The following is a 17,120-nucleotide window of genomic DNA, read 5'->3' as shown; positions in this document are numbered from 1 at the left end:
ATTATCTACAATTAAAGTCAAATATATTTAATTATTTCACAATTACAAGTGATTGGCAATAAAAAAAGAATTTAATTAATATGCACCGACGGTGAAAAATAATTTTCGCCATATCACTCCACTTTCTTGACATGACAAAATGATAATTATTTATTGGACGATGGTGTAAACCTATTTTATACCGTCAGTACATATCAATTAAACTCATAAAAAAAATTACCATGATAAGATTAAATCCATATCGTCACTATTATTTCACAATTACAAGTGATTGGCAATAAAAAAACACCTGTGAAACATATCGTCACTTGTTTTACAAAAACGGTTAACATTTTCAACATTGTGATCAAGGTTAGAATTAATAAAGGACTAACTTTGAACATCAAATATTATACAAAATGATAAGTGGCCTATTTAAAATTTTAAATTAAGTCAAAGGACCTTCCACTTGAGTTCATAATATGAAACGCGATTTAGTTTAATATCTGAAAATCATCATAGCTATGCTAAACAAAAAAGTGCAACATACCTAACATTCATATTCTTTAGAGTGAATATTATATGAATATATCAAAAAAATAAAGCTATATTAAAACAGTTGATACGGTACAAGCAGCAAATTGATCCCCTAATATAATATATCAAAAAATAAAGCTATCCATCTAATTCAAAATACACAACACAATCAACATCTACTAACAAGTCACAACAAATAAGCACCCATGTGATATAGTCAAGCAACAGAGCTGGATTGTATTCATAGCAGAAGTTTGACAGAGGCTAGAGATTTTGGCTTTCCAGGTCTGTCATCTCTGGAAACTGAATAGACCAGAAATCTATTAATTTCAAAACAAAGCACTACCAGTGTTAACCAAAGCATATTAATCGTTTTCAACATGAGTTTGGACCGCGTGGTTTCAATATTATCCTTTTTTTTTTTTGAGGTTTCAATATTATCCTTACTCTCGCTCATTTGTAATTTAATGGTTGAAGTATTTGGATATATAAGTATTTAAAGACATAACTCAAGCTATAATGTTAAGGATATTTCATTTCAAATTCATTAAATCTCAAAGAAATGCTAAAACAATTTTACACTACAAAGAACCATAACATTTCACCTTTAAAAATGGGATTAAAAGCTTTTACATAAAGTGAAGAACCTTTGTTATTACAAAGTTTCTCGTTTATTCAAAAATTTACATTTCAATTTACCAAATTCTTAAATACTTACGCTGATTGTTAAGTATCAGATTGTTGTATCAACTGAGAGTATATATATTCATCAACTCTCTGTTTTGCCAAAGCTACCTGTTCAAAAAGTAAAGTTTCAACAAAAAACAGTATGAATAGATATTGCAACAGAACAAAACCAACAAAGAATGGTAAAAAGATAGACATAGAAGTTTGCCCATGATTTGAAAACTGAATCAAACTAGCATTTTATATGAACTGAAAAGCGCCTCACTTTCCTCAGAAACATTAGAAGGGTAAAGTAATGATAACAAAATCACCTGTTGGGCGCTACCACCAAATTGAATTTGCCTATGCTTTTGTTCACCTTTTCCACCATAAACCTGCAACATTTTCCAATTGAAGAGATAATGACTTTATTATTGATGCTCACATATTTGAACCATGACCATGTTTCAATGTGAAGTAGTAATTAGAAATCTAACCTTTATCATTGCTCCAGACTCATTTCTGATCCTTGATATATTTGAGCCGCATCTGCCGATCAACCCACCAACCATTGTTTCCGAAATCAGCATCTCGAATGTAACATAATCAACTGCAAGATTGGTTGTCCTAGAGATGAAGTGGTTGTAAGACAATATTCAAAACATTATATAACTGCTAAATGGCAGCTAAAAGCTGTTCTGATATAGAAAACTTTAAATAACCTGAATTTGGGTCAACATATGGTTGGGATGGTCGAATTGCAGCGTAATTGTATGTTGGGCTGATTGAAATCACTTGTCTTGGGGGATTTTCCCTAAACAAAACATAGGTTGATAAACAGGTGAGACAAAATGACATTAAATTTAGAAAGTTGATTTAAACAAGGTTTGAATTCTATACAGAAGTTCATTAACGGACCTTAACTGGCAACCTATCTCCTCCAATGCCTTCATTACTGTGGAAACATCTCCTGATAACTAAATTCAACAAGAACCATGTCAAAAATTCAGCAGCAAAACAACATAATAGCAAGAATAGAAGAGCAAAGCATAAAGCATACACCCAATTTAAATCGCCAAATCATCTCCATAATACTTGATAGGTGTATGTAGCATATTAAGTGCAAAATTTGCCGACCAGAGTATTTACCAACAAAATGTACAAAAATTAGTAATTTTAGCAGCTTAGTTATGAAGAAAGTAGGTTAATCGTCTTCAGAATTAAATAGCATAATGGTATGATCTGTTTAATCAATAGCATTGAAAATCAAAATTCAATTGACTTGGATATTCATAAAAAAATTATAGATAATGATCATGCCTTTAAAAGAAAGTATAATTTGATTTGAACATGGAAACACTATTACTTACTATGTTGAAAGGTTATGGTAAAAGGGAGTTACAAAGTTGTCTCAGAAATAGCCAATATCTTTCATAGTAAAAAAGTTATGAGCATGGCTTTAAACATCCTACCTGTACTACTCGGTCAGATTCATGGGCAGAAGCGCATAAAGGCAACTGACTTGGTGCAAGAACGGTAATCATGGCACCAGAAGAGTTCCGTAGCTTCTCAATGTTTTGGCCCGACATCCCAATCAACCCACCTGCCTGGGACCCAGCAATCAAAAGTCTTATTGTATTGGCAGCCACATGCCCTGCAGTAACTTTTGATGCATCAAGACTGCTATCATCTTCCTGTTACAAAGAGCATACCTTTATCAATTCATCTGTATAGGAGCAATGAACACAGGTAACTATAGTGAGCTGTGATCTCTTAAAATAGTGGACAAGCAGTTCACAAAAAACAAAAAGTTGCCACATGGCTATCAGAATTATAAGAGAATGAATTAATAGCTCAAGACCCCTAATCAGGTTTATAATTTATTTACTAAATGATTGAACATAAAAAATATATTTTAATATATGATGCATGGATACAGTGAAGTATTTTATCCAACAGAAGATATACAGGGGAACAGCAGTTCATAAGAATGATAGCATACAACAGGCACGACAAGGTATTACACACAATAACAACTGCAAAAACCTTTTCCCACCAGATGTGATCGGCTCTACATCTGGTCTATACATCTTACCAATGCTTCTATGGCTCTACTCCTCACAATACAAACCACCTAAAGTCAACAATAGGCTTCCCTCTGGTACTTTCATTTTAATCATGCCTTGGCCTAGTCGTGAGTTAACATTCTCATCACTGCAATACTAAACTTATTTTCTCGTGGACTCTTTACCACCAAATTTCGGGCTTGGATTATAAGGTTGATATCTCCATTGAAATTTTTGTTATTTTGTATGATATATCCAAGATACTTAAACCATAAGAGTTATCGCACGGTCTTCTAATTTTCTCCGGACTCTCCAACTAAGATTACATCATATACAAAAACAAGCTCTTTTACAATTACTCATATGTTCAGCATGCATATCTTAAATCAAGATAAAAAGGTATTAAAAATATTAGATTTAACATTAAAATAAAAAATATTAAATAATGTGGTTTCATTTCCAAAAAAAATATGGCTTCGACTCTTATTTTATGATTGATTTAGCATTTTAGAGCTTATCTAACCATTCTAAGCATTTGGCACAAAAACACTTTGGTCACTTTATTTTTCAAAATAGATGGATGTATAAATATAAGGGCTGGAACACATTAAAAGGAAAGATTAGTGCTTCTGAGGTTTTAAAGCAGAAGAATAACAACAAATCACATGTTTTAAAAATAAATAAATGGTTAAAGTCTGCTGAGTGGAGGATTTTAGCATAATCTATAATAATGACACAGTCAGCAATTCAAAAGTCAAACCAATCTTCAAAAGTCAACCCGATTCCAAAGATTGTGTATACTATACTCATGCATATACGGAGAGTGTGAAAGTTAAAGGTGAAACAATGTTTAGTTAATCATATATATCATACCTTTAAAATTAAATTGGCTATCTGCTCTAGAGCTTTCTCTGCATCAGTAACCATTTCGTCACTGTCTTTAGAACTAATAATGATAACACGCTCTTCATGTCTCTGCCATAAGAAAAACATGAGAATGGATTCGGTAAACACCAATTGGTTTGAATTATCAGTAATGACTTGATACATTATCTTAAATTAGTAAACTGATATAAACTATAATGCCATTTTGAGCACTTCAATTCAAATATCAAACTATTTATAATTTTTTTTTAACAGCAAAATATATTATTATTAATAACCGGTCTATGTACAAAACGAACAGAAGGCTGGCAGGAGAAACAGAACTACAAAAACAAAGGCACCGTATATAAGCGGAACACCAATGAAGAAAACCAAAACCGACACCACCTAAAAGAGGTCGTCCACTTGTAATCCCATTCTTAGAAAGGCACTCATCAACCTCCAAACCACTAAAGAAGACACCAACCCGACCCATAGATATGCCACTAGACTCTAACTCCCGATCTCGAATCAAAAGTGATCAGCCCATCAGAATCCAAAAAACATCTCCGCGAGCCATAATTGATGGGAGAGGAATTTTTTTACACCTATTATATTATTATATGATGATAATTTTATTAAGACATTTTAGGTAGAATGGAGACTAAAGGAGGATTTGTTCTCTTTCACGTAAAAATGAAACATATATGATATTTATATAACTATACTGCGTCAAAAAAACAAACTATAACTATATTATTTATTTTGGATCCTAGGAGGCGACAGGAAACATATTCCACACATCCGGCAATGTATTCGTACTTTTGGATTACAATAGTAAATAATAATCTAACAAATACTTTCCTCTTCTCTACGATATCAGAGCTACATAATTTATCAGAGTCAGCGGAAAAACAATTTTGAAAACCAGTATTGGTTCTTTATATTAGACCACAACCAAGAATCTTCAATTGACTGCTAACAATGGAGTTATAGTAAAAAAATAACTAGACTAGAGGAGGCAGACTATGAAGCATGTGATTGATCAAAAGAGCAATTGAGAACATCTAATAGGAAAAGTTAAAAACTAGCATGGGATGACCCTCCTATCCAAAGAGGATATAATAAAATTCCACCACAATTGTATGGATGGAGATAGGAAGAATACAGAAAACCCAATGTGGCCCAAGCCCCAAAGTACAAATCGGTTTCCAGAAGGCAGATTCTGATGGAGATAGGCATAATACAAAGTAAACATTGAATGAAGAAAATCTAATGCAGAAAGAGACAAACTTTCATAATATGATAAAAACTAAGTTTAGGAAATCAATTAGTCTTTACAGGATACCAAAACAACAAAACAAATCAGAACTCAGAACATAATTCGCTGGACTATAATTTATATCACTTAGCAGAACATAAACGCCGGACCAATATCAAACCAATAGTCCAGAGAAAAAGAAAAAAACACCCTAGGAAGTGAAATTGCGTGAAATAAAAATGCAGGCATCTTAGGACGTGAAATTGTGGGCATGACAACTAAAGAACAGAAATGGATCCAAAAACACTGCAGATGTCAGGATGCTGCTGTGTGACTTCACGGTAAAGAAATATCTCATTAAAGCAACAAACTGAACCTAACCAAACTGTAAGGTTCTCCTGTGATCCAAATCCAAATTATTCACAATTCAAGTCTAACAGGCTGTTAAACATTCCAATTGCTCATATGAACGGAACAGTGTCCAACCTCCATACACATTTCTCAATATGCATCATGTGAAAAGTTTTCACTCCATTTCATGAGTTTATCTCGTAACAACCTAGAATATAAATCCCAAAATGTCTACAAGAAGCTCTAATTGTTCCAAAATGGAGAGAAGCAGTGTTGAAAGAGGTGAATGCTCTTGAAAAAAGAAGAGACACCTGGGATGAATCAAGTAAACTTGGCTAAAGAAATAAAGACTGAGATGTAAATAGTTCTAACCTACGAACCACGGACACTCCTTGGATTAGGCGTGTCTCAGTGTCCAACACCAACATGATTGCTTTGAGTTATGACATTTTCTTAAATTAGTCTGTGTCCATGCTATAGGTTCTAACTGTCGGCTATCAAGTTCAACTCTGATGGGACATTAGATAGATTCAAGGCATAGAAACTAATTGTGGTTTAACAGATTAAAGTATATACTTGATTTCTTAGTAGAAACAGTTAACATCCACCCGTTCCCAAAGTTTATTTCTCAGGCAGTTTATCACCTAATCAGCTAAAGAAAACACAATTCAACTTCTCCAACAAGCCCATAACCCAGTTCTACACGGATTTAATTATTTTAAAATAAAATAAAAAACTTGATTATCCTAATCATTTTTTTTCACCCTTGATCAGTTACCAAACAACTACCACAAATATAAAACAATCAAATTAATTCCCCAAAATCCCCAAACACAAATTGAACAAACCCTAATTTATCTTAGCTCTAACAAAAAAAAACAATCCCTTTTTCCCTGGCAAATTCCACCGAAAAAACAAAGAACTTACCGCAATTGCGTCAGCGATTTTGATATTAGCTCTAGTCTCTTCACGAATCTTCTGTATACGACAACCTTCTTTACCGATAACTTTCCCAATCTGCCGCGACGGAACGACGATTCTGAATATAACATCCTGTCCCTTTGCGCGTTTGGCCGCCGATAGCTCCCCCGATGTGGTGGTTCCCGGATCTTCATCCTCTCGGCGGCGTTTCCCGGGTGCGGGGTATCCAGCGGCGTCTTGGGTGGAGTAAGGGAGCTGATGCGGCATGTGAAATGGCATGTGCATCTGCATGGGCATGTGCATATGCATGTGTTGCATGGGATGGTGCTGCATAGGAATTGGTGGCATTTGGTTCTGCTGAGGAACCATGGGGTTTATCGGAATTTGACCTTGTTGCGACATTGCTCTGCTTTTGGTTTGGAGAATGAAAGACAGAGTGGATTTGCAGGTGAAGGAAATATAGGGTTTTATCACTGCCCAATTACCAACATGACCTTTTATGTTGTTGTTTTTATATAAAATCCAACATGACCATTATTTTTTGTTTAATTTATTTTCTTATATACTTGATCTATGATTGAGGCTTTTTTCAAGCTGAGTAGAAATTTACTAATAAGATAAGAAAGTTCTGTAGAAAGGATTTGGATTCTTGATAAGTGAAGTTAACTAATAAAGATAAGAAAGTGAGGCATCTGTTGTTCACGTCTATATTTTATATAAAGAGGATACATAGTTTTGGTGTGAAATTTTCATAATATCAACACTACCCTTACTTTTTTTAGTAGCAACAAAAATATTTTATTAACAAACTCACTATAACATGCACATCTTTTTTTGACCTAAATTAGACACAGACAGTCGCAGAAGATCCGCTAGTAAATTAATAATTATCTTGTGTCAAAAATAAATATAATAATTTAATAATTATCTTATTTTAAAGAAATTAAAAAAATGCTGTAACAAAAAAAAAAACTATTTCAAACCACCAAAAATGAATAAGGTCACTTAAACAAGGTGATCACGAGACCGTAGAAAATTTATCTTGTGTATTCAATAAATTTTTCGATTGGGGTTATTTAGTAACCAAAACAAAACATATTTCAAGTTAAAAGAAATTCATCCAAAAATAATAGAGGAAATGTGTTTTTAAACAACAATGCTATGTTTTATGAATCATCCAGCAATTAAAAGAAGAATTGTACTATAAACCATTTAAAAAATATGTTAAAAATGCCAACAGTCTCTTTTACATAAACTAGTAATAGACCACCAATCGTTAGTTGGTTCAGTGGTGATTGGTGCTGAACTTGGTAGGGAGGACCGCGGTTCGATCCCCCACAACTGCGATCGGGAGGGGGCTGGAACCACTTGATGCCAGAACTGACCCCCGAACCAGATTCAACTGGTGGTGAAAAAGCCAAAAAAAAAAAAAAAACTAGTAATAGACCCGTGCATTTGCACGGGTCGTAATGTTACGACGTTAATTTGTTAAGTCACCCTTTGCGATAGCAAATTAGAAGGAAAATATATATTTTACATACTAATTATAAAATAAGCATATTTTTTTCAAATATGCATTCAGTATAAAAATTTTATCGACAACTTATTTTTAATTGCAAAAAGACATAATTAGATAATACAGAAGTAATTTGTAAATAGTATGTCAATAATATTTTATAAATAAAGCAATTGATGATGTAAGGTATCAATGTCATTTGAGTATCATTTTCTTGATTAAACCATGTATTACTAATGTTTTATTATAACATTCGATGTGATAAGTGTGGTTATATAGTAGCATAACAGATTCATAATCAACCATGACTTATTTCATAACCAATGACCTTAATATTCATTTACATATAAAACTCTGCATAAAACTTTAAAACATGATAGTTAATCTCATACCAAGCATGACTTATATAAGTAAAAATCATGAAAGTTAATGTTATATTACAATATGAATACATCATATTGTTATTAAATTAATTTTGTGCATTATATAAATAGATTAATAGGCTTCTTCATTGACACAGCTCGTAATATTATGCCGTTAAATTTCAAAGTCACAATTGGGATAGGTTACTAAATAAATAAACTGTTTACTTTGGACACTAATTTATAATTTAAATTAAGCATAATATAATTAAGTATTTATTCATTACATCATATTTTATAAGATAATACATAAATTGATAGTACGACAGTCATTGAATTAGCTTAACTAAAACAACATTGTTTTCATAATAGTGATTACATATGAACTTCAATTGATTTCCAGGCTGAATGTTGTTAAACTTTTTAAGTTGGATGATGATTAGTGAAGAAAATGCTTTAACATGATTTTTAAACTAACTAACTGATATAGTAAAGTATAAATAAAAGTCCTTCAAGTTTTAACTTTGAAACATATTAAACTTTGAATTTCAAATAATTGAAAATGTTGGTGGGAAGTTTGAAAATGAAATGGAATTCAAATATCTGATGTTGGAGGGATAATAAGTTGATTGTCAATTAAAAATTAAAGTTAAAAGCAGGCATTAAATGCATACAACTACTTTTGCAGTTGAAAAATTGGTTAACCGGCAATTTTAACTTGTGTACTTGTGTGTTATACCAAATATGTCAGTACAATAAATGGCCATCGCTTTCATTATGCAAATCGAACATGAAATGAGGAAGAAAAATTCAAAGCCTATCCTATATAGTCCAGTCATGATAATTGTATTAGCTTACATGTGTTTGTCTTGAATCGATGTCAACAAAACACGATTAATAATCAAAAAACCTTTGCTGCAGTTGTACTTTATGTTGCTTATTTTATTGCTATCATTTGTTGGGAAGAAGTTATATCAGTTGTTGGGGAACAACATAACATAAAATATAACTAATATGTTAAATTATTAGTACCAACATAAAGTAAAAAAAGCAGACATGAGAAGTAAGATCAAATCCAATACAGCTGGATTGATCATTAGCATAATAAAAGTTAAACTCAGCAATGGTTACAACAGATAGCATAAGGTTCTTGTTGGATTAATTTGCAGCTCTATCAACATCAACATCGACTCTATTACTCCTTGCAATATCAAAGAAAGTAAACTTGAGTTTATCTCCAGATGATAAGAAATTTTCAGAGCAGAACTTGTGCCATGCTTGATACTCTATTTCCTTTACTCCATTTGAACCTTGGGTTTGAATAATTTCTGCTAAATGAGGTTCAACAACTGGTCCTTCCAGCACCAAATAAGAATGAAAAGATGTGATATAGTCACCCAACCACTTGGTGAATACCTGCATAATATGGTTGATGTTAAAGAAAATGTTTAAATATTAATGTGTAATATTATAAAATCAAAATTGTATAATAAGTTGAAAAAACTTAACCAATGGTTCTCTTGATCCATTTGAGTCATTTGATACAACAAAATCAAATGTCAGTGGTTCAGGGGGTTTAGTAGAAAGGGAGTGAAAAGAAGGAAATTCATTAGTTGAACATGGTTGTGTCAAATTAAGCAGCAGATGAAACATGTTTTCACCATAATAGACCAAATCAATCTTATGGAACTGAGACTCCCAGTGAAAGTGATCACGAAGTCCTGTCCATCCATTTGTTATTAGAGGTTGTTCAAGAGATTTATTCCAAGTAAGTGTGTGTAAGTGATTGCCTGCATAAACTTTCCACTACTCATCTAACTCATCAGAGTACTTATAAGCAAATAAAGGATCGATCTCACCAAATGACTGCAACATTGTAAAATAATATAATAAAAATATCTTGAAACCTTTAATAACAAATCAAAACTAAATCTAAATACAAAGGAAATTTATAACTTACAACATCTTTGACATGTATTGTAGTTAAAATGAATTTTGGAAACTTGCTACCAAGAATTGTATTGATATCTTCATAAGCATATACAGCCATGTCTCTTATGAAAATGTATTGTAAAACAATGACATAGATGTCAAAGTGAAATGAAATTTATAGATAGAACTTTGTAGTAGTTGTTGCAATTATGATCAATTGAAGGTTGGTACGTGACAATAAATGTAAGCAGTTTTAGAATTGAATGTTGTACCAAAATATGTACTCATGCATAACTTTATAATAGGTAGTACGTAACAGTATGAATTTAAAAGTTTAAAACAGGTGGGCTAATATAGTTAATAGAAATTCAACCATAAAATATAAATTCAGATAACATAATATTGCAGTCATTTTGTGTTACTTAGATGCAACACATTACAATACATTCAAAAGAAAGGTCATCCCAAATATATTAGGAATAATGTATGTAGGTGATGACAGCACAAAAGATTGTTTAAGTCAACATGAACATTAAGTCTGATCCAGCAAAAACCATAAATAAACAACATTCAAAATATGAAACATAATTTTACATTCAACATCTTCCAGCAGCTACTCTTTCTTAGGTTTTTTCAGCATCTTTGTAGAAGGGGCCTTGGATTCAATGACAGATCCAACATCATATATTTCGGAGGCAGTTTGAAGCTGTTTTCCTGAACGGTTGGTTGGTGTACTCATATCAATGATGTCAGGATCAACTTCATCAGATGCAGACAAAGAGACCTATAATGTTGAGTATTAAATCATTAAACATCTTAATATTATGTTGTAAAATGAGTTTGATCCTGAAATTTTGTAAGAAAATTACCGTTGGGAAAAGGATATTGTCAATGTTCTGAGACGATTGAGCAGATGTATTGTCCTAAATTAGAATAAACAAAATTTAGTAAAATGTTTGCACAAAACTTGAATTTATTATATTAACCATATTGTAAATGAATGTAGCATTATCCCTACCTCATAATTGACATTTTTTGGAGGTAGTTCCAAACTTGGCTGAGGACCCTGAATAATGTTGATGAACAAATAATTAGTTGTAAATGTTTGTTTTAATTCAAATTGTATTAAAAGAAACATGAATGTATCAACTTTGAACAGTTAAATACTTACATCAAGTGGTGGGAACTGAGATTGAATATCTAAGGCAAATTCAGGACTGTCATGGATACCAATGACTGAGTCAGTTTTCCATTTAACTTGCCATTTAACTTTAACAGGCAAAGTTTTTCCAGCAATGTCATCCATTTGAACTGGATAACTCAAGGGATCACTAATTCCCAGCTATTTAATATAAACAAAATGATTAATAAATACCAGTTTAGAACATGTACACAAATGTGGAATTATTACTGTATGACTTATGTGAAAAGAATAAGAATTGTTACCCCAAGCATGTCAGCACGAAGGTCACTTGCACTAATTCCCAATAGTTGTGCACATTCATGGTCCTAAAAGACAAAAGTTGCCCTGGCATCACCAGCAGAAACCTCAATATCCAATTTGTACCTACAAACAAATAATAATAATATATAATGATTAGATCGGAGAAACAAAAGCATTTGTGATGAAAGTAAAAATTCATATATCTCAATAATGACCTTATGATCTCAGTCTCAGTTTCATGATCATCACCACATTTATAAGGAGGAGCAAGTCCAAAACATTATTTTGGGCATTTGAAGCAAGTAAGATAGTACCATCCACTTTTGTTGGGTTTAACTTGTGAAGACAAGCTTCTAAATTAAAGTTATTTTGATGACGACAAACATGCGAAAAGAAGAAAAAGATTGGTCATGATCAAGTGTTCAAGATTGAAGATGGCGATCAAGTTCATGAAGAATTTTCATAGGTACAATATATATAATTCATTGTTATAAGCTTTAGGTGCTCATAAACTTTCATTTAAATAAGTTAAAAGTTGTTATAACATTGATAAACCTTTTCAATCTTAAGTATTTTTTTAACTTAGAAAATTTTCAAGTTTTTAAGTATGGAAATCGATTTACATACACTCTGTCGTTTCTGAACTTTCTGAAAACCAACAAGGTAAATCGATTTACCCTTATAGGAAATCGATTTACCTAAGTGTAAATTGGAAATTTTTTAACGTTATAACAGGGGAAATCGATTTCCCTCCTTTGGTAAATCGATTTACCTCTGTTTCTTTGAAAAATTCTGATACGTAAAAACACACCTCTTCATAATTATATCCTTTCAAAACATTGCCATATTATTTGCCAAGAGGTGTCTTTATTCAATATAAATTTCAATCAGAATTTTCTTGAAACTCACTCATCATTTTCATTATCATTATTATAACAATTCTCTGATCAAAACTTTCAAAAAAAACTCTTTAAAAGTTTCCTGAGCACTTAGAGTTTAATAATACTGAATTGTTATATTGTTAGAATTTTGTTATATCAAAATTCTCTTATACTCAAACTTGTAATCAAATTATGTAACTCTGTATTGTTGCTTGTTTTCCTGGTTTGTGGAAACAAGTGTGTTTGAGAGAAAGTGGGTGCTTTCTCTTTGTGTTGTCTTGTGGGATATTGTTAGGGAAGCCTTGGGATTAGGCTGTCTTGTAACAAGGATTCTGACATAGTGAATTCCTTCACAGGGTGTGAAGGGAGTGGACGTACCGATAGGGGAACCACTATAAATTTTCTGTGTCTTTCTTCTCTTCCATGCACTCTTTATTTTTCTGCACTTTTATTCATACTTTTCATCTAGACCAGAAAAATAAATTTACCATAAGATCTCAAAAATAACCAATAAAAGTCATAATACCTAATTCACCCCCCCTCTTAGGTGCGCTCTTAAACTTACATAACTTTGACTGTCGTAACGACTGTGACACACTTTGTATCCTGTACAATAACACAAAGTGACTTTGTTAAAATTGAATGAAAACTTGTACACAAAAAGGGAAATAATATGAAACAAAAACTACAAAACCTGAGGTAGTTGGACAATTTTGCTAAGAGGCATCACTTCAGCATTGTGATAGAATTTCTGCTCTGGTGTATATGGAGTAAATTGTGTTCGTCCACTTGATTGACTCATCATTTGAGATGGAGTCTCAGCAACAGCAGTGATAGTTCCATTTTCAATACCAGCAGTTAAACTGTAACTCATTTATGTCAATAGATTTAGAATAAAGAGGTAATGTGATAGTTATAAAACACATCAAAATAATGTGATAGTTATAAAACACATTGGTTTACAACTTAGGGAAACTTCTTATTGTCTACCTTTTTTTGAATTCTATAATCTCTCGAACATCTTCATTGATAAAAAGCTTAGTAGTAGTCCATGTGTTTGAAATGGTCAAAGCATACTTGCCTACAACATAAATGTGTTAAATGATGATTCTAAAGATATGCAAACAAACTTGTATACACAGTACCAATATATACTTTATGTTACCTGCAGCTTTAATTTTGGCATATTTCATGAAGACAATAATTGGCCCATCATTTGATTTGTTCTGGAGATTGAAGAATTTCAGCGCATAGTTCTCCCAAAGAGTGCAATTAATCACATTGTTGCTACATATGTATTCAACAAAAAACTTAAGTCAATTGAAGATTAAAAAGTTTGACATTCATATTAGACCTAAATCTTTTTTATATATTCAAATAACACTTTTAAAAGGAGTACAAATTGCAAAATATACCCTAAGTCTCGAAGAACAAAGTTTGACTGAACTTTCCTATTTCCAGGATGAGGTTGTTGAAAACCCAGTTCATCTACCATGCCAATTATATCTACAAATAGACAATACAAAAGAATGTTAACCGAAAATATGTAACAACAACACAAAGATAAAAATAAGGATCCATGAAAAGCAACACCATACCATATAAGTAATCTTCACGAAAATGTCCATAATTAATCTCAGTAAAAGATTTAAAGTTTGGAACAGGATCAACAATTTGATGGACATTGACATCATTAACTAAAGTACCATCATTGAACCTCAACTTGAACTCATGATGTGATGGTTTGAACTTGTCATCATTCTTTGAAACTTGAAAGTTTTGCATAGTGTAAGTCTTGTTCACAATGATAGGGATCTCAATTTCAAATTTCTGTTTCAACTCATGTGGAACTAAGACCAATATATCATCTCCCTGAAATACATAATTTTCATCTATGTTTTTAATGTTCTTCTTAATTTGACTTAAAAATAGATGTATGGTAATGTTCTATCTGAATATGAACTTCAAATATAGTGTAATGATTTTTTTTTATTGTTACCTTAGAATCTACGACAACAATTTCAAAGTACTCCTTTCCATCTTTGGTACCACTCCATTTGTCTTTTACTTTGACAACTACTTTCCATAGATCCTTGCGGTCAGTGATATCTTTGACAAACTCAAAAGCCCTCGCCATTATCCTGAAATGGATAGAAAGATCAAAAGAACAAAACTTGATATGGGTATCCAAACAAAACTCTGAACTTGATAACATCAAAAGATAAAAACTTTGTACTTTACAGAACATTATAACATGAAAGGATCAAAACTTTGTAATTTATAAAACATGATAACATGAAAAGAAGCAACTTTGAACTTTTTAAAACATCCCAAATAACGAAAGACCAAAACTTTCAACTTTGCAAAACATTATAACATCAAAAGATAAAAAATTTGAAGTTTATAAAACATGATTACATGAAAAGAAGCAAGTTTGAACTTTTTAAAACATCCCAAATAACGAAAAGACCAAAACTTTCAACTTTGCAAAACATTATAACATCAAAAGATCAAAACTTTGAAGTTTATAAAACATGATTACATGAAAAGAAGCAACTTTGAACTTTTTAAAACATCCCAAATAACGAAAAGACCAAAACTTTCAACTTTGCAAAACATTATAACATCAAAAGATCAAATCTTTGAAGTTTATAAAACATGATTACATGAAAACACCAAAACTTTAAACTTGATCAAAGATTATAACATGGAAAGATCAAAACTTTGAACTTTTGAAAACATTACAACATGAAAAAACCTAAACTTTGAACGGGTATAAACAACTCAACACGTTAATATGAAAGTAATGTTTTACAAACCGGTAATCATCATTGAATGGAAAATAAAGCTGGAACGAAGCTCAAAGTTTTGTTATTACATTGTAAAGTTCGACGAAGAAGATAGTTCATGGTTTATCTTTCCGAAATATGAAACGAAAAGCAGAAGAAAGTAAAGAAAAGGAAGAGCTTACCGAAAATGTTGCAGCTGAGAAGAAGGAGGATCAGAGAAAGTAGTCTTCGAACCAAGAGTTCTTTCAGAAAGTGAAATGTGTACAGAGAGGGAGATATGTTTTGTTTCAAAAGAGGATGATTGGACATTGTACTTTTGTTCCGAATCCAACCGGCTCAGTTTGATACTAACCATGGCTTATTTATGAGGTTAAAATGTGTCACAAATGTGTACTTGCAGCTTAGTTATAAGAATATGGCTCAGTTACAACAGATTTAGTTAAGTTACAATTTTTTTGGACACCAAATGCCCTCATTTTGGACACTTGGCAGGTTTTGAAGAAGGGTTTTTTTTGACTTTACCAGGTGCAGCAACATTCTTATATTGTATTGGATGATGGGTAAATTGTTGTATAAATCTACAGTTCGATAAATTCTTGAATTTCATCTTTCACTTCTTTGCAAATAATTGAAATAAGTGTTTTCCTTTTTAAATGGGAACATTTTGTTTTTATTAAATGGTTTTTTTTTTTAGTATTTTTGTTGGAAATAGTCATGTAAGGCAAAAGTTATGGTGCATAAGACATTTCCTTATGCATGGTGCATAAGCCAAAAAAAAAATTAAAATTAAATCAGACGCGGATCCAGTGCGCGCGCGCATACCGCCGAACTCTTGTTACAGGCCGTTGATTTCCATCAAACGACCAAGATTCTGCAGCATCCTGATCTCATCAAGACTGTCTGATCAATCAGACGGCCCATATCATCCCACTGATTTTTGTTTGTTGTTGCGCCCCTCCTGCTAGCTGCACCCCGCTTGGTTACTTTCTGCACCACTGCGATGTGGGTTGGCCTGTATTCTTTCACTGCTAGCTGCACCCCTCCTGATTACTTTATGCACCCCTGCGATGTTATTTTTTTATTTATTTATTCATATAAGTTATTTAATTTGTTTAATTTAAACCAAAAAGTATAAAATAATAAAAACTTAAAAAGTAAATTGTAATAAATAAAATGTGGATTAAAAGAGGATCGACGGGTTTATACCCGCTCATCCCTCGAATGACCGAACGCTGGTCATGCGCTTTGTCTACCGGTTGTTTGTCTTCCGCAAATAAAATTAATAAATAAAATTGGATTAAAAAGGGGACCGACGGGTTTACATCCGCTCATCCCTGGAATAATCGAACGATAAAGCTACACAAACTAATATTAATCCTATTTGGTATTTTCGGAATCTCATCCTATTTGGTATGTTAAATGGTTTCAAGATATTATACACCGAAACCATTAGTATTGTTAAATGGTTATATATATATTATTTATGCAATATTATTCTTGAAACCATTATGCTGGTTAAATAGTTTCAGAGTGTTAAACAGTGAAACCATT

General features: G+C 32.1%; 2 protein-coding genes across 3 annotated transcripts; both read right to left on the bottom strand.

Moving 5' to 3' along the window:
- Positions 1 to 566: 566 nt before the first annotated feature.
- On the bottom strand, positions 567 to 7,144 carry LOC123892636 (flowering locus K homology domain-like). Of its 2 annotated transcripts, XM_045942479.1 has the most exons (9): positions 6,652 to 7,144; positions 4,122 to 4,223; positions 2,655 to 2,876; positions 2,101 to 2,159; positions 1,905 to 1,996; positions 1,680 to 1,792; positions 1,515 to 1,577; positions 1,235 to 1,311; positions 567 to 819 (listed from the first exon to the last, which is right to left on the bottom strand). In XM_045942479.1, the coding sequence occupies exons 1-8, from the start codon at positions 7,045 to 7,047 to the stop codon at positions 1,243 to 1,245; spliced, it is 1,116 nt and encodes a 371-aa protein (XP_045798435.1). In that variant the 5' UTR covers positions 7,048 to 7,144; the 3' UTR covers positions 567 to 819; positions 1,235 to 1,242. The 2 variants fall into 2 exon arrangements, 1 of the variants encoding a protein (XP_045798435.1); XR_006803232.1 differs by lacking the exons at positions 567 to 819; positions 1,235 to 1,311 and having other exon boundaries at positions 1,680 to 1,809.
- A 2,505-nt stretch (positions 7,145 to 9,649) lies between these two features.
- Positions 9,650 to 10,573, bottom strand: LOC123892299. Its single transcript, XM_045942095.1, has 3 exons — positions 10,484 to 10,573; positions 10,033 to 10,329; positions 9,650 to 9,939 (listed from the first exon to the last, which is right to left on the bottom strand). Exons 1-3 carry the CDS (start codon positions 10,571 to 10,573, stop codon positions 9,682 to 9,684), a joined length of 645 nt encoding a protein of 214 aa, XP_045798051.1. The 3' UTR covers positions 9,650 to 9,681.
- Positions 10,574 to 17,120: the final 6,547 nt, after the last annotated feature.

The sequence above is a fragment of the Trifolium pratense genome, linkage group LG6 (genome assembly GCF_020283565.1).
Source record: "Trifolium pratense cultivar HEN17-A07 linkage group LG6, ARS_RC_1.1, whole genome shotgun sequence".
Lineage (NCBI taxonomy): Eukaryota > Viridiplantae > Streptophyta > Magnoliopsida > Fabales > Fabaceae > Trifolium > Trifolium pratense.
The sequence above is the reverse complement of the archived record's forward strand: the minus strand, read 5'-3'. Positions and strand labels throughout refer to the sequence as shown.